General features: G+C 38.1%; 1 protein-coding gene across 1 annotated transcript in view; it reads left to right on the forward strand.

The window, feature by feature from the left end:
• The first annotated feature begins 8934 nt into the window (after positions 1–8934).
• The window catches only part of LOC126354682 (RING-box protein 1A), a 29481-nt gene continuing 12642 nt past the window's right edge, over positions 8935–25773 (forward strand). The window contains exons 1-4 of the mRNA XM_050004485.1: positions 8935–9525; positions 9614–9641; positions 9721–9842; positions 21694–21779. Coding sequence (XP_049860442.1) covers positions 9433–9525; positions 9614–9641; positions 9721–9842; positions 21694–21779 — 329 coding nt within the window. The 5' untranslated portion in view covers positions 8935–9432. The remainder of the gene's footprint in view (positions 9526–9613; positions 9642–9720; positions 9843–21693; positions 21780–25773) is intronic.

A 25773-nucleotide genomic window follows, 5' to 3' on the forward strand; every position in this document is an offset into this window, starting at 1 on the left:
AATGTGCTCATTTCCTCTGTGTGTTTTTCTGACCCAAGTTTTAGTGTGTCCATTTGTGTTCTCCTCTTATCTACTATGTCCATTAAGTTTTCCTGATCTTTTACAGGTTGCGTAAGCATATCGGTAGATGCAACTGAGTCAGTTTTAGCTTGCAAGGCGTCGTGATTTTCGTGAACAATAATCTGTAGTTCTTTTATGGCTGCTTCATGATTCTGTAATGTGTCTTCATTTTGTGAAAAGATGGGATGAAAATGCTCACATTTATTTATTTAGCATATGGCTAATACAGACATATCATGAAATTAAATTACCTATACATATGTACATATTGACACACAACTGAATATCCAGTCCTTCAATCCAGTGCACTGCATCTGGAGTTGCCTGCAGGAAATCCTCTTTGGCGCTGTGATAGTTTCGAATCCTGCATTCACTGACAATATGGTGAACAGTCTGGTATGGAGCTCCGCAGTCACAAGCTGGATCAGGCAGCTTCTTCCACTTAAACATAGCATCCCTACATCGGCCATGGTCGGTACGGATTCTGTTGAGAGTAGTCCAGGTCTTGCGTGGTAAGTCGAATCCACTTGGAAGTTTAGCACCTGAGAAGATGTTTTGCAGGTGCACATCTGTCACTGCTTCCCACCGACCTTTCCATTCTTCAAGAGGTTTGACATTCTTAGTAACCATCTCAGAAGCATCACACAGAGTTGTATGGCGTGATTTCAGTCTCTTGAGATTTAAAAGTGGCAGGTCGCTATGCACAGGTAGGTTAGAATTCCTGGAGATCTTGTAGAATTCTCTCATAAGGGCAGTACATCTGTGTAGATCAGGAGGCATTATACCAGTTAACAGTGGAAGCCAATAAACTGGAGTAGATCTGATTGCGCCAGATATTATGCGCATTGTCGTATTCAGCTGGGTATCAACAAGCCTTGTGTGATGACTGTTCATCCAAACAGCACTTGAGTACTTCAAGCCCAGAGCTGAAGATCGCAGGGTGTTTGCTGAAGATCCCTAGGTAGTTCCACATAGCTTATGGAGGATGTTGTTTTGAGTCCACAGCTTTTGAGTTAAGTTAAGAAGGTGACACCAAGATATTATGGGTTCCAATTATGATGAAGAATTACTTCCAGTTTTACATTCGCCAGTTGGTTATTTAGATGGAAGCAACACACTTCTGTTTTACTCACACTGGGTTGGAGTCTCCAGATTTTGAAGTAATTATCTAATGCAGATAGGTCATTGGCTGGAATCTCTTCTGTTGTCTTCATTTCCTGGTGTTTTACGGCTGGAGCCAGTTCATCGGCATAGCAGTATTTTCTGGACGAAGTGTCAGGTAGATCAGATAGATATAGGTTGAACAGTAAGGGTGAGAAAACTGATCCTTGAGGCAATCCGTTGTTCAACTTCCTCTCCTTACTTATGTTGCTTCCACTGATTACCTGGAACTTCCGATCACTTAGCATGCTGTTAATCAGTCGAGCCATTGTTCTGCACGGTATGATGCGGAGAACTTTGTAGATAAGGCCTTCCCTCCACACAGTGTCGAAGGAGGCAGTTAGATCAACAAATGCCACAGATGTTTTCTGCTTCATTTGATATCCTGACTCTAGGAAGGATGGGAGAGACAATACTTGGTCGCAGCATTCACGCCGTGGTCTGAAGCCTGCCTGATCAACTGGAACATTCTCTAAGATAGCGCTACTTATTCTGTCCTATATTAGCCTTTCAAAAAGCTTGTAGCAGCAGCTGAGTAGGGAAATGGGGCGATAGTTTTCTCCCTTGTTCTGGGTTTGCCAGGTTTTAGAACTGATATTATCTTTGCCTTTTTAAACTTCGATGGAAGTTGACCAGTCAGCAGGATGTCAGTGAAGAATTCTACTATCCATTTCTTAGCTTTTCCTCCCATATGGATCAGAAATTCTGGATGGATACCATCGACTCCAGGTGCCTTACGAGGTTTGAGGTCCTTCAGTCCAGAGTCAATGTCTGAAGCTGTGAATGGATGGGTATACTCAGATGAGGGAGATGCCTTCTTTTTCAGGTCACGAAGCTGTCGTCTGATATGTCTCGTATGTTTCTTGTCAGGAGGTACTCTTGAGGTAGTAATTATGTGGGAAGTAATTCGGTCTGGTTCGGAATTTTTTCTGCATGTTGGCGCACTTCCTCCCAGTTTTCTCAAAAGACTCCACGCTTTCCTACTCGAGTGGGTAAAGTCCATATTTTTGACTGTTTCTGCCCATTTCTGCCTCCGAGACATGTCCAAGCTGGACAATAGTTCCGTAGCTATCTCTGGGTCACCACTCTGCTGGAAGTGTTGGTACAGTGTTTCACTTTCATCATTCCATCCTGGAACATATTCTTTTCGGTATCCTCGTGGCATACAATTTTTGGCTGTTGCTGTTACTGCACCAATGAAGCGTTGATAGTTATTATGTGATGGAGGTATCCATCGAATGGTCTTACCTAGTTCCTTTGAAAACTTCATCCAGTCAGCCTTCTGAAAATTCCATCGAGCATGTGGAGTTGATCGTATGACAGGAACCGTGCAGCCAGTTTGTATTATTACAGGTCTGTGTTGGCTGTGAGGAAAGCCATCTATCACTTTCCTTGTGGTGTTGATGGGAAAGCCAGTTTCGTTGCACCTAACAAAGCATAAGCCAGGATTTGAATCCTTGTCCCAAGCAGCTGACGTAAAAGTGCCTTGATCTTTGGCATCAAACACTAGATGAAGAAATCAGTGAAGCTTCGTTTATGTTGTTACAGACATACATAGCAAGTCCATACACCTCGTGGTAATTTACACCAGAAATTCGACCTCGGCTTTGGAATATTTATTCGCTGGAAACACGAGTTTGCTAAATGACGACGACATCGATATTGTTGAGCAACAAAAATTTTGACAGGTAGTTACACTTTGCCCTGCTAATGCTTTCGATATTAAATTGAAGGAGTCTGATAGTTGGTCCAATGTTTCTTGTTAATGAGCTCTGAAAAGAACTGTTTCTGCTATTTAGTTGATATGTCATTGACAGGAGATCCTATGGATAGTCTGGCTGCCTGTAATCACTGTTACTCAATTAGCACCACCCAGGAGGCACGTGTAGGGTATTTTAAGGTTAATCCTACAGACGTGAGCAAATGCTCCCAAATTTGTGTTTTTACATCTTCAGAAGCTTTTTGGTGTTTCGATTCGATTTCGGACGTCTCAGCAGTTACATCTTCATATGTTAATTCAAGTGGTAGTTCGGTCGTGTTAAATTTTTGAAGCTCCTGGTTCATTTGATTAACTTTTTGAAGTAATAGCAATAAAAATGCATGGGTGACTGAAACATGTTCCACTGCGCTTTTCAGCAGTGCATCCACACCGGAAATACTTATATATCGGAAAACAAAAAATGTGTCTTGATTAAATTCAGAATTGGGTAATATCACAAAACCTAAATACTATGGAATTTGCAAGAATTTGTTCGGTAATTTCGCATTCCTGAGGCGAACAATTACCAACCGATCGATCGACAGTGCTTCTCTGTTCACTGATTGTTTTCATTTCGACACCGTTATTTACTGCCTGGTCTATGTCCCTATACACAATTATCAAATTACTGTCTTAAACATTTGTCAATTCGTTACAAGGTGATGGTAACACGCTACTCTCGTCTTCACTGCAATTTTTGCAGCCTAGTGTTACGCTTTCCACACGCCATGATTGTCACACTATTTTACATGATAACAAACCAAAAAGAACTTGAAAAAAAAGAAGACTCACGAAAATAACATTGAAAATAATAAATATCCAATTAATTGCAAACGAGACTGCGAGATACTTAATGAAAATCGACATGCATGCCACATCTGCTTTGCTTACTACAATACAGTACAACAATGAGATACTACAACTATAAAGGAAATTCTCTATATACAATTACATGCTAGCAGCGAGCAATAAATAATTTCTAATCTAGCACTAATTATTCAAACTACAAGAAAAATCAGAAGAGTCCAGTGAGATATCCTCGGCTAAGGGTCATCAGATGAAACTTAATAAAAATGATTTTATTTACCTACACTGAAATATCTGAGATGATGAAGCTTCTTAATTAAGATTTTACTTGAACTGCTGAGTGCTTAATACTTTTAAACTGCTGAATGAAATTGACTATACTGTCTCTTTGCTATTTTATCATTTCAACACTGACCTACTGAATTTGCCCTGAGAAACAGAACTCAAACTTTTCCTTTTCATTAATTACCCACAATACTCAAGGATAACTCGGCCTGACTGCTTTAAATTTGATAATCTGACTTCAAATAATTAATACAAAAGAGTGGCCCTGAAATAGAAGACATCCTAACAATAACCCATAAATATCATAAATCACTTACCTCACAAAAATCTTCATCACAAGAACTACAGCAATGGCGCAAGTACTAACACTGCCAGCTAAATAAAAGATTCTAATTACTGAAGGCTCCAACTACTAATAGGCACATGGTTAGCAAAGGAAAAATTTTGTTGCAGATCAAACACTGTATTTACCTTAATAATGTGACAATCAGTTCAAAAGTTATATAATCGTGTGTGACATCCAGTTTAAAAAATTATATAATCATTGAAACATTACATTTCCATGAAGGACACACGTCCAGATCGTCCACTCGCACTAACACTTCAAACCTCTAACCTCTATCATACTGGCTACTCACTCCCAGCTTCCATCACTGCTGCCTGTTCACCTCCTACTGCTAGTCTGACCAGCTACAGAGTCTCTTACAGAGTTGTCAGAGTTATTAATGCAGAGCGCTACATAGCGCTGCCAACCTGCAAACACATAAACAGCCTACTTACACACTTCAACAAGCAGTCTTTGAGATATCTGGAACTGCCTTTCAATGTCGTGGGTACTTTACTGAGATGACTGGTGAATGGGTGCAGGAATTGCTTCCTCTGTGGAGTATGTCCAGTCCTTGTATGGCATTTTTCCTTTATGTGTAGACGAAAATTACCTATTTCCCAAAGATATTGTCCCAGGCAACAAAAACATTTTTACTTCAACAGCGCCTTTTACGGCACAGCACAGAATATGCATTAGTGGCAGCAGTAGCTTGGTTATCAGACACACCCAGCACCAAAAGCACCGCATATCGAGGTATTCATCCTTTGTGTTCTCTGACAGGAAGTCGTTATACATTAACTTGACAGGACCAGTTATGTTTGTGCACTGCAGTGTAATGGCTCCCACAGGCATGTGATATGCTATTACCATGTGTATCATTTGTATTGATGAAATGAATTCATGTCACCAAATTGACATTATCTCCTCTCTTAACATCAAGTAACCACTGGTATAGATATGTTAGACATTTCAGGATTTAAACTACCTTCCTACTTCTGCAGAGTAGATATGGAGGGAGGAGGAGTTGCCACATTTATTAAAAACTGCCATAAATTCAAGAACATTGACATTAATAAATTCTGTTTAGAGCAGCATCTAGAAGCATGTGCAACAGAAGTAGAGTTCCATAACAGATCCTATATAATAGTAACTATTTACCGAGCACCTGCAGGAAATTATAATGTATTCATAAATCATCTAGAAGCTCTTTTGTGTTATTTAACAGAAAGAAACAAAGAAATTTTGATTGCTGGTCACTTTAATACAGATTTCCTAATCAAGCTTCCAGTAAACATTTACTGCAGGTACTAATGTTGTCTTTTAATCTAACTCATACCGTAAACTTTCCAACTAGGATCACTAAATCCTCAAGGACAGCCATTGATAACATTTTTATAGACAAATCCAAGGAACAAAATCATAACATAAAACCTATAATAAATGGACTGTCAGATCATGACATGCAGCTCCTTGTTTTAGATGTAAATTCTAAGCAGATTATCAAGACTGCTAAATCTGAGTACAGGAGAGTAGTCAATCAAACAAAAATTGAGAGTTTTAGAAAACTGCTCAAAGATATGAACTGGAAGGTTGTTTATAGTGCCCATGTCATGAACGAAAAAATAACACATTCATGAACAATGTCATTACCATGTTTGAAAACTGTTTTCCTCTAAAAGTTACTCAAATTAAAGAGCAGTCTATAATAAAACCATGGATCGCACAAGGAATAAAGATTTCCTGTAAGACAAAAAGGAAAATGTATCTGTCGACCAAGAATAGCTCCAATGCTGATGATTTAGCTAAATACAAGGAATACTGTAAAATATTAAAAAAAGTAATTCAGACATCTAAACAAATACACTACTAGAAGAAGATAGCAATGTCAGGGAACAAAATAAAAACAATATGGGATATAGTGAAGGAGGAGACTGATAGAACCAGAAAGGAACAGGAGCAAATAGCATTAAGGGTAGATAACACATTAGTAACCAATGGACATAGTGTGGCAAATATATTTAACAAGAACTTTATATCCGTTACTGATAGAATGGGATTGTCAGGATCAGTAAATAATGCCCTTGAATATCTGAAACTAGCCTTTACAAATAGCTTCAGTTACATGAATATGTCACTCACTTCACCAAAAGAAATAACTTCCATAATAAAATCTTTATAAACAAAGATTCTAGTGGTTATGATGAAATATCCACAAAGTTAATTAAGGCATGTTCTTGGGAGTTTAGTAAAATTCTAAGTAACTTGTGTAACCAGTCAATTATAACTGGGACATTTCGTGACTGGCTAAAATATGCAGATGTTAAGCCTCTATTTAAGAAAGGGGATAAAGAGATACGATCAAACTACAGAACGATTTCACTTTTGCCAGCATTCTCAAAAATTTTAGAAAAAGTAATGTACAGGGAGTTTCTCAACCATCTGACCACAAATAACATATTATCAAGAACACAGTTTGAATTTCTGAAGGGTTCTGATACCGAGAAGGCTATTTACACCTACAGTGAAGATGTACATAATTCATTAAATAACAAATTACAAGCAGCAAGTATTTTCTGTGATTTGTCAAACGCATTTGATTGTGTGAACCACAAAATCCTTTTAAATAAATTAGAATTCTATGGTATGACGGGCAGTGCTGCAAAATGGTTCAAGTCATACCTCGCTAACAGGAAACAAAGGGTGTCAGTGCAAGGGAGTAGTGAATTAAGTCATCAGTCATCATCAGAATGGGAAGAAACTACATGCGGTGTCCCACAAGGATCCATCTTAGGGCCATTGCTTTTTCTTGTATACATTAATGATCTCTCATCAGTTACACTGCTAGAAGCAGAGTTCGTTTTGTTTGCAGATGACACAAGTGTTGCAATAAATAGTATGTCGAGTGTAGTTCTAGAAAGATCTTTTAATGCTATTTTCATGGATGTTACTAAATGGTTTAAAGCCGAGTCACTGACATTAAACTTCGAAAAGACTCACTACATGTAATTCAGAACCTGTAAGAGGTTTCCACCCGGTATATGCATAAAGTATGAAGAAGAGCAGATTGAAGAGGTTGACAGTCTTAAATTCCTGGGATTAAAACTTGATAATAAATTCCGTTAGGATGAGCACACCACAGAACTGCAGAAATGCCTTAACAAATCTGTATTTGCAATTAGAGTGTTAGCAGACATAGGCGAGATAGAAATGAAAAAGCTTGCATACTTTGCCTACTTTCATTCCATAATGTCATATCGTAAAATATTTTGGGGTAACTCTACAAGTCAACCAAAAGTTCAGAGTCCAAAAGCGTGTAATATGTATTATTTGTGGAGTAAATTCACGGGTGTCCTGTAAAAACCTCTTCAGAACTGGGTATACTAACTACTGCTTCTCAGTATATTTACTCCTTAATGAAATTTTCCAACAAACAACTCAGTTCATACATACGATACAAGGAACAAAACTGATCTGCACGAGGACTTAAAAGCACTTACTTTAGTTCAAAAAGGGGTCCACTACTCAAGAACACTTATCTTCAATAATTTGCCAACAAACATAAAAAAATAGTTACAAATAAAGATCAGTTTAAAAATCATTAAGGCTTACTAGTGGCCAACTCCTTCTACTCCATTGACGAGTTTTTTAATAGAAACAAATGATGTATTGTATATATTCATACTATCACTATTATTATTTCAGCTTTAAAAAAATTGACATATTCCACATCCACGAGTATCTCCTCAGAACTGATCTATGGAACGAAAAACTAATCTAATCTAATCTGATCTGAGACACAATGATTTCCTGCTTATAAATGACGAGACCTATGGAACACACATCTAAAAAATTATTAACGGAGCCTGATGAGGATTCGAACCATAGCCCCATGGTGGATGTGAGTCTGATGACTGAGCAGTCAACTCAGTTAGCTACAATAACTGATATGGTAGTGTGGGATGATACACGCTCCTCTATAGTTCCGATGTGCTGCACAAAGTGACAGTGTTTCCAGCTCCTTGTTTTCATATCTGCGTTTTCGAAATGTACCTGATCTGATTTTGCTATATAAACTTTTGTCTTGAATTTGGCCGAGGAGTCGCATGACCGCCTCCAAGCATGGCATTTTTCCTTCACTCTGTATACAGTCTGCACATCATCTCTGTTCTATTATTGTAAAACCTAAATAATTTCTCGCTTACAGACATGTTACTTTACTTTCGGAAGAACACTCAATAGAAAAAAATATCCAAGTGGTCATGGAACATTTGCAGTTTGCCACGAAAACAAAGTACAATAACAAAAATAAAAATTAAGAAGATGCAAGAACATAAAATCCATTACTAGCATACATGTGAGGCCAGGAAAATAAGTTAACTTCTATTGTTAGCAGACGACAAGATCGTCAAAACTTTCTGCCAGAGAACTATTGATGTGACATGAGTCGTTGACTATCTATGTGAGTGAATCCCACCACTTGAAATGCTTTGTGAGATGTTTAGACTTTATGTGACTTGATGCAACGCAACGGAACGGTCAGTGTTCCTATTTTCGCAGACTGCAACAGTGTTCTCCCCACCAAGTCAGAGCTTTATAACCGAGAAATCTGACCTTGTCTTCCTGTTCCATCCCGTTCCGTTCAACGTCTGCCAGGAAGTTTCATCGTGGAATATTTTGACGTTTCGTGAATAGTGACTGAATCTTAGTACCGACTCTTTGCGAATCAGTACAAAAGGGAAGGGAAAAAATTATGGAGTGAAAACAAACATTGTGAAAATAATATTCTGTTCAAGGGTAATTTGCAATTCATAACATTCAGCAACAAATTAGAATGTTCCCGAAAACTGATATGCAATGAAATTCCTTTGCACTCTTTGGGAGTCAGAGATACAAACACATGAAGTAATTCACAATATCATCACCATTAACGTAAAGTCTTTGGCGAAATTCAGTTGAAGGGAAATTTACTTGCAGGAGTGAATGTTTGTTGCGTATTTGTAAAGTAGCAGTTACACGGGATTTTAAAGTTGGAATGGCTTCAGCTATGGATGTTGACGATGAGGAGGTAGATTTCGCAGCATCCAGCAGCACAAAGGGAGAAAAGAAACGTTTTGAAGTAAAGAAGGTATTTGATTTAGGAATAATTCCAGATTCTATTTTGTCTGGCGTGTGGAATCAATTGCGTATTTTAAAATGTCACAACTATTTTCCAGTGGAATGCTGTCGCGCTGTGGGCATGGGGTATGTGTTGACTGTGTCAGTAGAAGTTATAATTGTTTTACATGAAATGGCCTCCTGCTAACTGTTACTTTCCTTATAGATATCGTCGTCGATAACTGTGCAATTTGCCGTAACCATATAATGGATTTGTGTATCGAGTGCCAGGCTAATCAGGCGTCAGCCACCAGCGAAGAGTGCACAGTAGCATGGGGAGTCTGTAATGTGAGTACAGGTGTAAACATCGCCCTGTCCATTTGTTGTGGTTTGTGTCTCATAATAAAACGAATGTCGCAGAGCAAACATCCTTTTCTCTCTTTCTTGCGGCCTTGGCAAGAGAGCGGACATGCGCAAGAAAGTTTATTTATATGTCAAAGAAGCTACCAGCAAGTGCATAATTTACAAAAGTTGTATTTTTTGCGTTGTTCTTCTAGAGTTTTAATGGATGTTGCATCAGTTAGGAAATGAGCCTTGATCAGATTCTGCCTCGTGCCAATGGTTGACAATCATTATGATTTTTGAGAGTTGTACACAAAATATGAGCTCTGTTCCCTTTCTATTGTCGTTGTGGTTTAAATGTTTGGTGATGACAGTAAGCTGTATTGGGTTTAATACATTCTATAAACATTGTTGTTTTCGTTTAGACAAATACCAGTATTTCTATAGATTGTGGTCACTGTGAATATTTTTTCTGAACTATCACGATGTATGTAGAACGAATAAGATCATAAATAGTGTGACAGAGCTGACCCTCAAAAAGTGGGAGTCACCACGACATTAAGGTGTAAATAGCTTGAGGTCAAGGTTATACATACTGTTATGCACTCAGCATTTCATTTATGGGTAAAATTTAGCTATCAGCAGTGGCAGCATCATGTGATGCTGACAGCGGCTGCCCTTGAAGTAAATAATTAATGCTGTTGCTGCTGTATGTTTGAAGGTTCTTGTATGTATCCTTGTCTACTCTGTACATTATGCTCTTAAAATGAACATTTCATATCGGAATGTTTCCTTCAGTATGGAGGTCACACAACTCTGAGCATTCAACAGTCATTTGCAATGTCGGCAGACCATGCTGCCACAAGTGAAATTGAACCAATATATGTAATTATGACCACATGTAACACTTCAATCATTCGTCCAATTATATCTTAGGTATTTAATTTCAGTCTGTGATCTTCATTATACACTTCTCTTCATAAAGTTTGAAATTGCTACATAAATTCAGAAAAATGATAAATATTGCTGCATAATGTGTACACGTGCTGTACATAATTTTTGAAAATACCAGAAGAGAACCGTACTGCAACTTATGAGAAATGACTTTTCGCCAGTGTTAAATCTTAGATAACCATGTCTTATTGGATTAAAGGATTATATACCGCTTTGTCAACTAGTAATCGAAGTATCATCTTTTAGCCTTACCTAGATTTGGATCCACTGTAGGTCATACTGTTGCCACAAGTTAACATTCCAGAAACTAATTAGAAGTCAGAAGAAATACTGTCAGTGTTTTTTCCTTTCTGGCTGCATGTGTATGGCATCAAATGCCACATCATTATTATGTTACAGGACTAAGTGAACATCTGGTGTTCGTAGGTTCAGTTGACATGTTGTATTCAGATTGTCGTCATTAAAAATGCGTTCTGCCATGTGTTGGATTTCCTTTGTATGAGATGCTCTGGTAATGTGATACCCTCTGTTTGGGACTGGACATTGATAGCTTCCTATATAGTGAAGAGCTTTTTTTTGTTGGTATAACATGGTTCTTTTCACCACACCCTCTCAGATAACAATTAAAAACTGATTGGTTGAATTATTCATTGCACTAAAGTGCTGAATTCTTTCTATTTGTACCTGTGGCATGTATCATAATCCAACACAGCCACTGACTCATGTCACCACCATATTCCCATTTAACTATTGATTTCAAATAACCGTTTTATATATCTCTAACATTTAGGGAACCAACAAAGTATTTAGACAGCCTACCCACCAGGAGCAGCAACTGCAGCTTTCTGTTGAATAGGCTTAATGTCACTCCAGAAGACACTTCAGTAGTGACATTTAGAATTGAATTTCTCCATGTTCTACCTTTGTCACTGGCTCAGTAGAAACCTGGTGCTTAGCGTTATGCCAGTTCATTTATAGTAGAAAGCTACAATGAAGCTTCAGATTGAGATAAAATATAGAAAACTAGTTGAGCCTTTGTGAACTTGTAATTTGGCCACCACAGCAATTTATTAGCCATGTTTGTTGCATTCCTTTGTGTTTCCCAAAACAGAAAATAATGGAGTTGTACCTGCAGTTCAATGTGGGGCCTAAATGATGTTTGCATCTTCAATTCTTCAGCAAACCCAAAACACTGTCTACAGTAAGTTGTATTAACTGCTGTCCTAATAATATACCCTGGCCAGAATAGCGAAGGTTTTGACGTGTGAGCGTAGTTCAGTATGGAAGGGAATGGTTTTACTCGTTATAAATACTCGCGTGTAATATGGCTGTGGTAACAAGAGATGTTTTAGTGCCGTACTCTAAACACTCATTTCCCTTCTTAACATTCATTATTGAACACTTTTGTAGGATCAAAGTAGCCTTTATTACTTAGCTTTACACTTTTCTTGCTAGCTTCTAACACTTTGTCAGGAGAGTGACAAAACAGTTATGTAGGAAAAAAATTGCCTGAACAGTTATGGTAGGACTACTGGTAACTGTTTTGAAAACAGCTAGTGGTAATATTCATCTCTGATCCTTCTTATAAATATTTTAGACTCCTAAAGGTATTGCAATTTAAGAACAACATAATTCATATATACTGGCATTTGCATACTTACAGGCCCAGTTTAACAATGATGGGAAAGGCTGTCCCTAGCTGCCAAAAAGTTTCCCTTTTACGAAGTATAATAGAGAATTGCTCTTTCGATCTTTAGATTTATTGCATCTACCGTATGTGTACTGAGACGAACCCAGTAAGTTACTAAGAAATCATTATCCCATAAATAATTCAATTTTACTTGAACTTCAGTGTATCCAACACCAATAATTTATTAAAGATGTCTTCTATATGCCATGAGCAACACTAAAAATGGTTTATTTGCCAGAACTGACTTTCAGGTTTAAAACTCATCGCCTGTGGCATCTAATACAAAGGAACACACACTTGTTTGTACATATATTTCTGCAGAACGTTGTGTATTTTTGTAGCAATGACATGTGAGTGACTGAATTTGATAGGAAATGAAATCTGTCTTTACCAAGGGTGTTCACGGACTAAGATTTGACAGCAGTAACATACGTGGCAAACTGTGCACCATGTTACAGGTTAGACTTCAGATCTTACTGCATTAACTCACATGTCTTTGCTATGGAAGTATGTAATATAAATACATGTATATTACTGCTAGTATATGTACAGTTAGCATTTTTGTAGAAATCTGTTCATAGTTGTTCGTTCCTTTGTATCGGATGCTACTGGTGGGTATAATCCTGAAAACTGGTTTTGGCAAAAAATACATTTCTAGTGCAACTCGTGGTGTACAGAAGGTACTCTTTATTAAATATCTTAAAACTGCAGATCAAGCATTCTTGATTTTTATACCAGTAATCTGTAAAGCTTTCATGTCAAAGTTTCACCACTCCTTTTCTCCAGGGCATGAAATTGCTAACACTCGGCAAGAAATAGTGTTAAGTTCTAGCAAGTGGAATTAAAATACTAGTGTAAATTCTTGCAAATTGGAAGGCAGAGTGCATGCGTTTCTCCCCGACCCACACTTTTTGTGAGCGCCAATGGTGTACCATGATTAGCCATATGTCAAAGAAAATAGTGCTACTTTTCTTCATGGTATATTGATGTGACCTAGTATAGCAAATTGGCTGTTTAGAGGGTGTTGCTATGATGTTTATTGTGTTTGACTTCTCTGAGGTGTCTTCCCCCATTGAGCTATCATGACACTAGTGTTTTGTGTGTACAGAAATCGCACAAGCCCTGAGTGGTTATAATTCTTTATTTTTAGCTGAGTACAGACTGGCTAACATGGCTACCACAGCCATTCATTTATTAAAAGGAGGTGGCATTTTCCACTTTGGTTATAATAATTCCACTGCAAAAAAGTGGAAATGTCACTTTCTTTTAATATGTGTTTAGAATAGGGTTGACTCAATTTTCTGGAAAACAAGCAACTCCATTGCTAATTTTCCCAGTTTATCAATTTACACACACACATGAAGAGGGATGGTGCTCTAAATGTCAAGATGTTTTCCGTGCCTCTTAGCTTACTCAGTCATCATACGTAAAGGACTCTGAAAGATGAAATCTTCAAATGAACCAGATATTTTGAAGTGTTTTTGTCGTGTTACATGAAGAACTGAATGGCTGTTCTATGGAATATTGGACGTATGTAAAGGGTCACAGATACTTCCAGTATAGGCTGTGTACTTAATGTGGGCAAAACAGCAGTGGACTCTGACATGATATATTAAATTTCTAGCTTGGCACCTAGTCTCTGATAACTTTAACAGATTGTTAGACCACAATCTTATTTTGTTGTTGTACTAAAGTAATCTAAAAGGATACATCTCTTTTTTAATTATGACAAGTGTGGTCTCAAGATGTGCCTGTTGCAGTGAGATAAGCACATCTGATTCTGTTGATGCATTCCTTGCCCGACTTAACTTCTGTTGGCCAGTTAATCATCAGAGGTGATCTCAGTACATTTTGTTAGCAGTTTAGATGAATTCAATCTGCAAGAGGATCTATTTGCCTAAACATTGTTGAGTTTCATGGTATGGAGCCTAGGCTAAGAGATTATGCACTAAATCCTTTAGTCGTTTTACTAATACTTGTGTACGTGTTTCACTTAGTCCTCTTTCATCAATCAAAAACAGTATAACCTCTTCCACAGCACCCATTCTTTCTATACTAAAATACTTATCGTATATATTATAGCCACTTAAGACTATGCATCTATAATGCTAAGCAAAAAAATTCAGGCTGGCATTACTTCCCTCAGAACCTAGTCCACAAATAGATCTCTTATGCCATGTCCACCTGTGTCCCTCATTCATACCCATATGAACTAGTGCTGCAAAGCAGCATCTCAGGTGAAAACATTCGAAATGGAATTTTTGTCCCACTCCACAGTATTGGTAGCTTTGAAACCAGGCAAGGGGGTTTACGATTTGGCGGCATCTTCAGCGTTGCGTTTGCTCAATCTAGTGCACCACTGTGGCATTCGCCTAGCGATGGAAGCTTTTAGAACAAGTCTGGTGACTAGTGTTCTGGTGGAGGCCAGAGTCCCTCCATTGCAGATTCAATGTGCATAACTGCTCGCCAGTTATGTTGCACATACTCAGTTTTCCCGAGCGTCTGAATTACCGCCTCCTTTTCCCGCCTGTGGCAGTTTCTCACATTGGCGGCCCAGGTCAGGGCTCACAATTGCTGTTCGCGTGTGATCCCTTCTCTCCGAATGCGAGTCCTTCCCTTTACCACCTCTGCTTGAGGTCCATTCATGTACATCTCCATGATGTACTCCTTGAATGAAGCTTTGTCTGGACCTTTTGCATGGCCCTAAGGACTCCATTAAACCCGCCGCACTTTGCTGTGACTTCATCTCAATTCTTGACGTGTTCCAGGGCTCTGAAGTTGTTTACACCAACTGCTCAATGGCTAATGGTAATCTTGGCTTTGCCTATGTCCATAGAGGCCACATCGAACAGCATTCCTTGCTCGCTGGCTGCAGTGTATTCTGACCTGCATTTTGTCTTACGCTGCACAGTTTTTCGGATTTGAGATGGAGTGGCATAACAGTATGCACAACAAACTGCGTGTCATTAAGGAGACTGCGAATGTGTGGAAGTCTTCCTTGTGGGCTTCTAACCGGGAATCAGTTGTCCTTTGACTCCGCATTAGCCATTCGTGGCTCACACATGGTTACCTCATCCGTCGCTAGGACCCACCTGTGTCACTGTGGCTCCCAAATGATAGTTGTCCACCCCTTGCTGGACTGCCCTCTTTTAGCCGCTCTGCAGCGGACTTTTAACTTTCCCAGCACCCTACCATCGGTGTTGGGCGACAGTGCCTCAACAGTAGCTCACTTATGAAAGCGTGGTTTTGCGTTTTATGCATGAAGGTGAGTTTTATCATTTGATCTGAGTTTAAGTGCATGTCCTTTGTCCCTGTGTGTCCTCCACCCTAGTGCTTTTAGGGTGAAGGTTTCAATGTGTAGCGGAGTGGCTGGCTTCTACTTTTTCATTCTAATGGTCAGCCAGCCATGGTAATCTGCTTTCTTGTTTTTAATCTCCTCTCCCTGTTTCTTGCATCTCTGTGGTTTTCTTGTCCTGTTTTGTTCATTGTAGTGTTTGTTGTTCTTATGTTTTTCTCGTTCTTCCTTTGTTTTGTTATGCTTTGTCTTCTTTGTTGCCTTCTTTCCCTAGGGTAATTGTTCTACTGGGAACAAGAGACCAATGACCTCACAGTTTGGTCCCTTCCCCCCCTCCATTTAAACCAGCCCACCAACCAATCAAAGGGATGCCTGAGATAAAGACTAAACTGTGAATGTTCTAACAGGAGACTTTTCCTGGGTCCACTAACATTAGACAAAGTATTAAATTTGATACATGGTCCATTTCTGTGGAATGTTCGCATCTGGCAGGTGGCAGAGCATATAGAGCAACCTCTTAAACTAAAGATTACATTATCTCAAGGTAGGTATGAGGAAGAGAATGCAATGTGAGGGCTCTAGCTAGAGTCCTATACTGACAGAATGTTTTTCAGTGCCTGAGACAAAATAATAATACTGATAGTGAGTTGCAGCATGTGTTGTTGTTGGCTTTACTGCTGTCAAATGTTTCCTCCCATCTAAAGTCTTCTCCACAGCTTTTTTTTTCTTTTTCTTTTTTGACGGACTTGAAATTTGCTTAAATGTACAGAGGTCTTTCCCAGTTTTGAATATATGTACCCGAATGTTGATAATCAGTGAATAGATGAGATGTGGGATCGGGGCAGATACACAGAAAATGATAAGCAGTTCAGCTTTGTACTGTCTGATTGGTAGCAAAGTATTCATCAGTAGGAGAGAGCATTCTGTGTTAGTCCACACAGACTGAACATTACATAAAGTTTTTCCAAATTGCACTCTAGCTTTAACTAAGCTTATTAATGGCCACAGGCCTCACTGTTTGCATACATTTACAATGAGTGGTCACATAAATACTGTATGCTTTGGCGGTGTCCAGTAAGTAGTTCTCATTCTTAGTTACAGGGTCTACAATATGTACAACATTTCCTGGTCCCCACTTCTAATTTGGTTCTTAAACCCTCATAAATGTAATTGGCCCCCCTATTATTTACTACTTGCCCCATTTTCCTCCTTACTTGCATCAGACTTATTTTCCTCCCCTCTTCTATATGTTTTTATCACCAGCTGCATCCTCTTCCCTTTTTCCATTAAACAATTTCTTGTGATGTTCACTCTCATTTAACCTAACTCTAGTTTCTGCTCCACTAAAAGCTTTGATTTTGGAACTATTGTTTGCCAGAACTTATCATCAGCTTTATGAAGTTTGTGTGTGTGTGTGTGTGTGTGTGTGTGTGTGTGTGTGTGTGTGTGTGTGTGTGTGTGTGTGTGTCTGTCACAGTTTATATTTCACCGGATTCTCTAAAATGTGTGTCATTGAGGTGTACTTAATACCCACACATCAGCCAAATAAATTGTTTGAGGTGATGTAATAACTTTTCCAGTATTGACTATAAAGAATGGTTCTCAGAATGGGACTGCTATTGTACTTTGACTCCAGCAATGCCTGGTCATGTGTGTTCGATTTGGACTGAGTGAACAGAGCATCATCATGACGTGAACAGTACCATAGCAGTGCTGCTGCATGTGGGTGATTCTAGGGGTGCCAAGAACTGTGTGATGTGGAAGAAAGTACGAGGGCTATCCACAAAGTACATTACGTTTTGGAATTAAAAATAAAGTATTGGAATTTTTTTATTATATACAGATGAAAGCCACGCTTAAATACTACTTTTCTACATAGTTGCCATTTAAATTAAGGCACTTATCGTAGCGATGGACAAGCTTGGAAATTCCTTCGTCGTAAAATTCGGCCGCCTGTACCTTCAACCACGTGGTTACCTCTTTTGGGACAGAAAAGGTGTGATTTTTGTGGATTTCCTGCAAAGAGGCACTACAATAAACTCTCAAAGGTATTGCCAAACTCTGCACAACCTCAGAAGAGCAATACAAAACAAGCGCAGGGGAAAGTTGGGCTCAAATAATTTGCTGATTCACAACAACACCCGGGCCCACATGGCAAATGCCACTCCTGACATTCTCGAATCTTTTAAGTCGGAGTTGTTTCCTCATTCGCCGTACAGTCCCGACCTGGCACCGAGCGACTTCCACTTATTCCCAGCAATGAAGAAGTGGTTGGCTATGCAGCGTTTTTATGACGACGCACAGCTTCAAGAAGAGGTAACCACATGGTTGAAGGCGCAGGTGGCCGAATTTTACGACAAAGGAATTTCTAAGCTAGTCCATCGCTATAAGTGCCTTAATTTAAATGGCAACTATGTAGAAAAGTAGTATTTAAGTGTGGCTTTCATCTGTATATAATAATTTCCAATACCTTAGTTATTTTTAATTCCAAAACATAATGTACTGTGTGGGTAGCCCTTGTAATTCCAAGCAGTAATTAAGGGATCAAAATTGTCCATGTAATAGTGACAATAGCATTTGGAATTAGGTATTGTGAAGCACTGCTGTGGTGGTGGGTTCCCACTTTTCAATTTGGTTTTGCCTTTGCACACTATGCGACTAAAAAATGTGGCTGAAGTGTGCATGAGTGAAGGAGGATGATGATGATGATGATGATGTAGCCTACTGAAACCTCCGTTTGAATTTATAATTTGAGATACATATTTTCCCAGAATAAGTCTAAACCATACAGGGGTACCCGCCTTGTTTGATGACCAACAGGACTGCCAGTGTAGCACGACCTGCTAGTAACTTAGTGACACACATGCAGAACTGGGATAGGTCACTAAAACTTATTGGTTAAAGTGTTCATTTTGTTGAGAGCATTTGTGAGGTTAAATGTACATTGCTCCTAGGATATTTTTAAATATGTTATCTTCTAAATTAATGTTGCCATACTTTCAGAAATATATATGTGGGCTAGCAAGTGATCAGGTTGTCTGGGAAAACAAATTGTTGTGAAAGGGGTGTATTTATTAGAGAACAATTAACCCCACTCCCCACCAAACCCCCAAAAAGAAAGATAAATCAGGTGACTAGGTAATCATCTTGTGAGTCTTGCAGTTCTTACTTCTGTGCTTGCTAAGAAAAACTGGAGAAGAATTTGGCCTCATGCAAGACACTGTTTTGTAGTTTTGTTTTTGCTGAGACAGGATTCAGCACTTTTTGTGATATCCTCAGTGGGTTTACTTGTGCTAAATTGTTGTTACATGTCAATGTCTCAGGTGGATTGTATGAATGTTTGTCACAAAATACTTACAATTGTATACAAATGCATTAACCACTGACTCTTCTCTAGCATAAGGGCGGGAAAATCCCTTTCTAACCAGTGATGTTGGCCTGCCAATGGCAGCCACAAGAGTTTTGGCCAATAACCCCTCCTCCTCAGAGATCAGTGTGGGAATACTTATCTTACCCTTCAATGATGGTAGCCCGCCAGTGATAGCCGCAAGGTTTTTTAACCAATAATCCCACTGCTCCAGCACAAGCACGGGAATGATCCCCATTATAAGGGAAGCCAACTGGTCTCTGATAATGCTCAGTCAATAGGGACCCAACAAGATCCTGAAGAAGATCCCAGTAGAGTGGTCAAAAAGTTGATAGTTTGAAGAAATATGATTTGGTCTAACAACTCATGGGATTTTAACTTCATACCCACTGAAAATAGCATAAAAAGTGATGAAACATGTCTGGGTGAAACCAAACTGCAAAACAGTATCTTGCACATGGCAGAATTCCTCTTCAGGTGACTGGAGTGTCAAAGAAAAGTTGTTGGGCTAGTCATGGACGAAACATAAGGCCTTGCCGAGCATATTGGCTTCAAAAATGGTGCTACATAATGGCCAACAGGTGTATCTTTGTAAATGCTTTAAATTGTGTTCCGGCTGTGAAGGATGTAAGTAGAACATGTTCTTTGCCTGGTTGAAAATGGGAGGTGTTGTGGAGTTTTAATGTGAGGATAATGTTGTTTTAAGCACTATGACTGATGAATTAGCTGTTGTACTGCTATTATTGTAACATATCATAGAAAATGCTAAGCAAAACAAAAGAAATGCATGCAAAGTGACTTCTTCAAATTATTAACATAGGTTTTTATATGTCTAAGATTATGTTGTAAATGAACACAGCTTATTCACTAGCTCTAATACCATCAACCCAGTGCTAATTTCACTGAAACTCAGCTGACTTGAAAATTGCGGGCATATTTATTAGGATAAATTGCTTATATGTTACATTTTTTTGTATGTAGGAAGTTGGATCATATTGCTGGGTTTGCACATTGTACTTATTTAAGCAAAAGAAATTTTTGACTTGCGAGAGAAGTTCTTAACTCATTAAGTACATAATTAATCACATTCTACACATATTTGTGACCCATGCTGTTGCTGTAAGGAAATAGATGAGAGCTTGTTGATAAAACTACTTTAGGGGGAAAAAATAATTGCTTGATGTAGTACACGTAGGATGAACACTGCATGTCCTTGGTTGTGTTCTGTTGCTAATTTTGCATGTTACATTTTCGTCTGTGTATCAGTTATTTTCCTCTGTTGTTGTGTTTATTTAAAGTGAGTAAGAGGCACTAACAATTTGTGGAAGGAAGAGGAGATACTAGGATAAGATGTTGGCCTGAGCTTGTTTGTGATTGATTGCAGAAGTGACCCAGGATGAGTGCCCATACATATTTTCACAGTTAAATATAAAATTCTAAAATTCACTTAGTGTGCACTGTTAGACATTGCTCACTACCATGTTTGGTTGCCATAATCTAATCTACGTGTTTTTCAATTCACTGTAGTCTTATGGACTATGTTTCACTTTGATATAGTGCAAGAACAGTCCACAGAAAGTCCTTAATATGTCATTTACCTGTAATTTAAAGTAACCTCTGTAGCTTTGGTACTGAAATATGTAATTCAGTAATAGGGAATGTTGCATTTTAACTGTTATTATTGCAGCTCTATTAAAACATATGAGTTCATAGTTTCATAATATTTTTTATGGGACTGGTTTTAATAAATATCATTTGGTAGAGTTTGTTTGAGACAAGTCAATTAAGTCTCATTGATCCTGTTATATTCATTGAACTGTATTTGAAAAGAAGGCATCAGGTACCAGCACAAATTCACTATTTAGACACTTTGGTATTTGTTAATCTGTGACATGCAGACATGGGTTTTTGACTTTCTCAGAGTGTCACTTTCTAGTTCTTAAGTGTCCGCCATGGTTTCCTTCAAGGTTATGTCGGAAAGTTTCTCTCCCTCCATTAATGATTTGAGAAGGTGTAGCGAAATGGTCTGCTTTCTAATCATATTTAGAGTTTAAATTTCTCAGAAATATTAGTTACCTTTTTTACAGTTCAGATGCTCTCAATAAAAGAAAAACATTTACAGTGACGGTCTTAATTTTTTGCATGATTGCTTATCCCAGAAATGGTGTGTGAAATTTAATAGTTTTAGTGGTTTGACATTTGTCTTAACTCATTACAAAAATTTGCGTTGTAGAAGGTGTACTGTATAGTTTGGGTGATCCATGTGATAGGTATTATGCGGAAGTGTCTCTCTCAGCTCTGCCTGCAACTTACATAGCAGCTGGAATATTTTCATTAAGTTCATTCAGTTTGTTTTGTATTAAGAGGAAATTCTCTTTAATTTAAAATGATTTCACAGTTCGTATACATTCTGGTTTTATATTTCAAGAAAAGTTTTTATGCTTCTTATTTATGTGTATATTTAATTGTATTATGTGTTGTATTTTAGATTTTTTTTAGTTTGTGATGCACTGCAGATCGATAAAATTTAAAGCTATTAATCTGTCTGCAGCATGCATTCCATTTCCACTGTATCTCACGCTGGCTCAAGACAAGGCAGGTCTGCCCACTGGATAACAGAGAGTGGGAATTCCAGAAGTAAGTAGGCTCACACACTGTATTACACTGTTAGGAGATTGTTTATGATTTTTTCTGGACGTGTTTGATACAGGCACATCCTTTTATTTTTAAGATAGTATTTATTCAGCACTGAAAACAGCGAGGCATATTTCTGTTGCAGAAGGGAGAAAATCGGTAACTTATTGTGACAGATATAACTCCTACTAATAGTTCATTCGCTTGAGACACGGTTAAGCATATCATCTGTTTGTTGTTTGCCTGGTTGGTGTACAACATTAGCACTTGGCTTTCATGTACATTGCTTATCAAAGATATTTCAGCACATTTGTTAATTACTGTATTGGCAGTTGTAGAAAACTGTAAAAGCATTTGTTGCATGATTGCACTTTGTACAGCACTTAACATTTGTTTGAAATTGCAAGGGAAAATTTTGTGCATTCTGGTGGTAAAACAGAATTTTATAAGATTGTGGAAAGTGGGAAAGGAAGAGTTACAAAGACTAATCGGTATTCTGGTTGGGTGATTAGCATAAAAATAAAATAATGCAGACAATTGCAAGAGTGTCAGGTGCAAATGAATAGAATAGTGTCGAATGACTTTCTAGTTGCTATATGTGTTTCCATGAACACTTAGAGAATATTTGGAAGCGGACAGCTCTAATTAATGGAAATTTATGGAAAGGAAATTAAAAACGGTATGAGTAAAGACAGCTAGTTACTCAAAAATTGCAGTGGATAGGCTAAAACAGTGCATCAGTAACTTTAGATCAGCCATCAAACTTGGGTTTGCTCCCCCACCCTATCACAAAGACTTCACCCCCACCCTCTCTGACATTGATGTATCCAGTTACTGTCTCCTAACCCTGTGCTTTAGCAGGATTGGGTGTAGTCGCAGTTTGGGGACAGATTTGTGAGGGCGAAGTGAGACTACTTGTCTCATTTAGGCCGTAGAGCTGCTTCTGAATAACAAGTGTTGTTCTTTATTCGCGGTGTTATATAATTTTGATCAGACAAGTATACAATTAGCAATTGCAACATCTTTAACAGTAGTTTCTGTGCAATTCATACATTTAATGCATCATGAGGAAAGAAAATTTAAGTAAATTCCAAATGTTATTAATTTCAGTAGAATTTGTATACATATGAAGCCTGCTAGTGTGAAACATCACAGAGCAATAAAATTGAGCTAATCAAATGTGTGTACTTAAGACATCAAAATACATGAATCGTTTAAAATTGGAAAAATTTTCTAACTCCTCTATACCAATTCATGAATAAACTGGCTATTGAATAACAACTTTCATAAGCATAATACTGCACACAATGTTGGAGTAAACAGGAATGTAATTAAGAGGAAAGTGTTATGTATTTGAAATGTTTGACTGCAGAACTAATGGTACACAAAAATCAGTAGGTTGTAGATTTTAGTTTTAAGACATTGTCTCAATTTAGGAAAAATGTGTTCATTTGAAACAGTCTGCTTAGAGAAGTAATATAAGTAATTTGTGGAAGCTTAAATGCTGAGACTTAAGACGAACTGCATCAAGTTGCTTGTGACAATATTGGGTGTTCTAGCTCTTCTTTATATTGCCAGTCTCCAGAAGCAGAAGTCCAGTATGGCACAGGAATAAGGTATGCACTCGTTAGGGACGTGTCACAGTAAAAGTTTTTCTGCTCAAAGCATGCTTTAAAGGGAAGCTTGTCAGTTGAATATTAGCAATTCACACGTCATCGACATGTGAATGCTGTGGATGACTTGAAAGAAATTATTCACACTGGTTTGGGCTTAACAAAATGGGCATTCTATGTGTACATTTGGTTCCCATTGACTTCCAGTTATATTGTGTTTTGGTAATATTTAGTGCCATCTGAAGATATACCTTCCATAAACTGCTTTGTTCCAAAGGTTATTTTATCTTTTCTAGGTGACAGTAGCATTTTAGTAAATTTCTCACAGATTTTCTGAATGGGGTCTTGGTTGATACATGAATGTTGGCCAGTAGTTCATGGTGGAAAGTATGTGGTGGTAATTAGTGAGAAATTCACTAAAATGCTAATCTCTAGAAAATATAAAACAACTCTTTGGAACAAATTGCTTATGGAAGGTGTGTCTTCAGATGACAGTTCCCTTCCAAACATGATTCAGTTAATATATCATGGATCATCAGGCACAGCTGCTACCTGATTACTTCATTCTTAAAGAATTTTTACAACCTGAAAAGCTTGCTTCTATTCCATTTTCTGCAACAAAATTCATGTATTGATTTTCATTGCCTTTGCAAGTTGAAATAACCATCTGTGGGGAGATTTTCAGCAAGGTGGAAAATGGTTCAGAAAGACTACTAAACCATCTGTGTACACATTTTGAGTTCAGTACAGACCATTAATTAAAAAGGCAAGGAAATTTAACTAGTGGTATGTTGTTTGCCTGGAGAAAATGTAACATCTGGTTTGAAATATAATTTGAAAGAATTATTGCATTGAAGACTTATGACATTTCTTTTAGAACATAAGAAAATGAAGTTCAGAACAGTCCACAAAAAATATTAGTTCATGTTACAAGGAAACGCCGCTAACTTGACCTTGTATTTTATGGAGGAAAAAAACACACTTGCAAGATATCAGCCTCAGTAGTAGTTCATGTGGGAGAAACAGTACAGAATTGATAGTACATGGGTATGACATGAATGTGGCCGGTGCATCAGTTGGCAGTTGCTCCATCCCACTGCAGCTGCTTAATACCTGTGTGCCAAGTACTGTACTATACAGTGGAGTGTTGAGAGGTTTGTGATAGGCTGTTTCGACATTGGTAACATGCTTAGTTTATTATGGCAAAGTGCATGGTTACTAATCTATAGCTGGTGCCAGAGATTTTTTGTTTCAAACATGTTCGTAGGAGGGCTCTGGTTGTCACTCCAGTATACAGTACTTCGCATTTCAGCATTGAGGGCTGCAGTGGGGCAGAGCGTGTAACAAACAACTGGTGCGAGCAAGTAAAAAGCTATACTGTCAGGAGGTCATAATTGTATACTATCAGAATTATGACCCAATTCTTTGCACAGGATCCAATGTGGGGGTTGATATCTTGGATTAGAGTTTTCCTTTTCTCCTTAAAGCAAAAGGTCAAGTTGATGTTTACTTGTAAGATGTGACAGGAATTGCCTGACATGGTGTTAACATGGTTGATTTTATTATGACACTAGTTCACTTCCTGGAAAACACTCTGTCTGAAGACATTTGCTGCGTATTGATGTAAAGTTCTCAAAGGAATGTTGCCTTCAGCTGACAGTGAACTATTACTGGTTATTTTTGCCAGATAAGAACATAGCAAAATTTTCAAAAATAAAACACATAGTGAATGGATTGTAGAGTTGTTTCGGTGCCTACAGTTAAATTCATTGATAAATATTAGGTTTTCTTACTTTCTTCAGCAACTGGTACCTAATCATTTGTTTTCTTCTTCTCTTGTACTCAGTTTCTACTTTCACTTGAGTTTTAAATTTCCTTCATCTCTTACGTGGTTTTTTCCTATGTGACTCATCTAATCTTGGCATTTAAATGTACTCGATTCTTTTGAGGGTTCAAGTAAGGCAGAACAGAAGTAAGATACTAGACTTAACTTAGGAGAATGGTGCTTCATATGCTTGTATGTCTTCCTGATTTATACACTAAGAGAAATCTGAACGCATTTCACCATGAAGCATCAGTCTAATATTTATCAATCTTTGTGGAGATGTTCAGAACATAAAGGGTATTAAATGATAAAACTACTGTTCCTTTAGGAATCTATGATCACTATCACATTGGTGTGAACTAAGACTTCAAGGGCACGAAAACCCTGTTTTGTTCATTGTGACATGGAAGCAGACAGCCTCTGAATGTCAGCTTAAGGAATACCCTGCACTTCCTGAAATATATGCAGTGTAACTTACAGAATTGCTGGCTGGGTGCTTACGTGAAAGTGTACTTCTGCCCATCACATTCCAGATTGGGCGGGCCAGACAAGGATCCAT

This window comes from Schistocerca gregaria, chromosome 3 (assembly GCF_023897955.1).
Source record: "Schistocerca gregaria isolate iqSchGreg1 chromosome 3, iqSchGreg1.2, whole genome shotgun sequence".
In the NCBI taxonomy this organism is placed as follows: domain Eukaryota; kingdom Metazoa; phylum Arthropoda; class Insecta; order Orthoptera; family Acrididae; genus Schistocerca; species Schistocerca gregaria.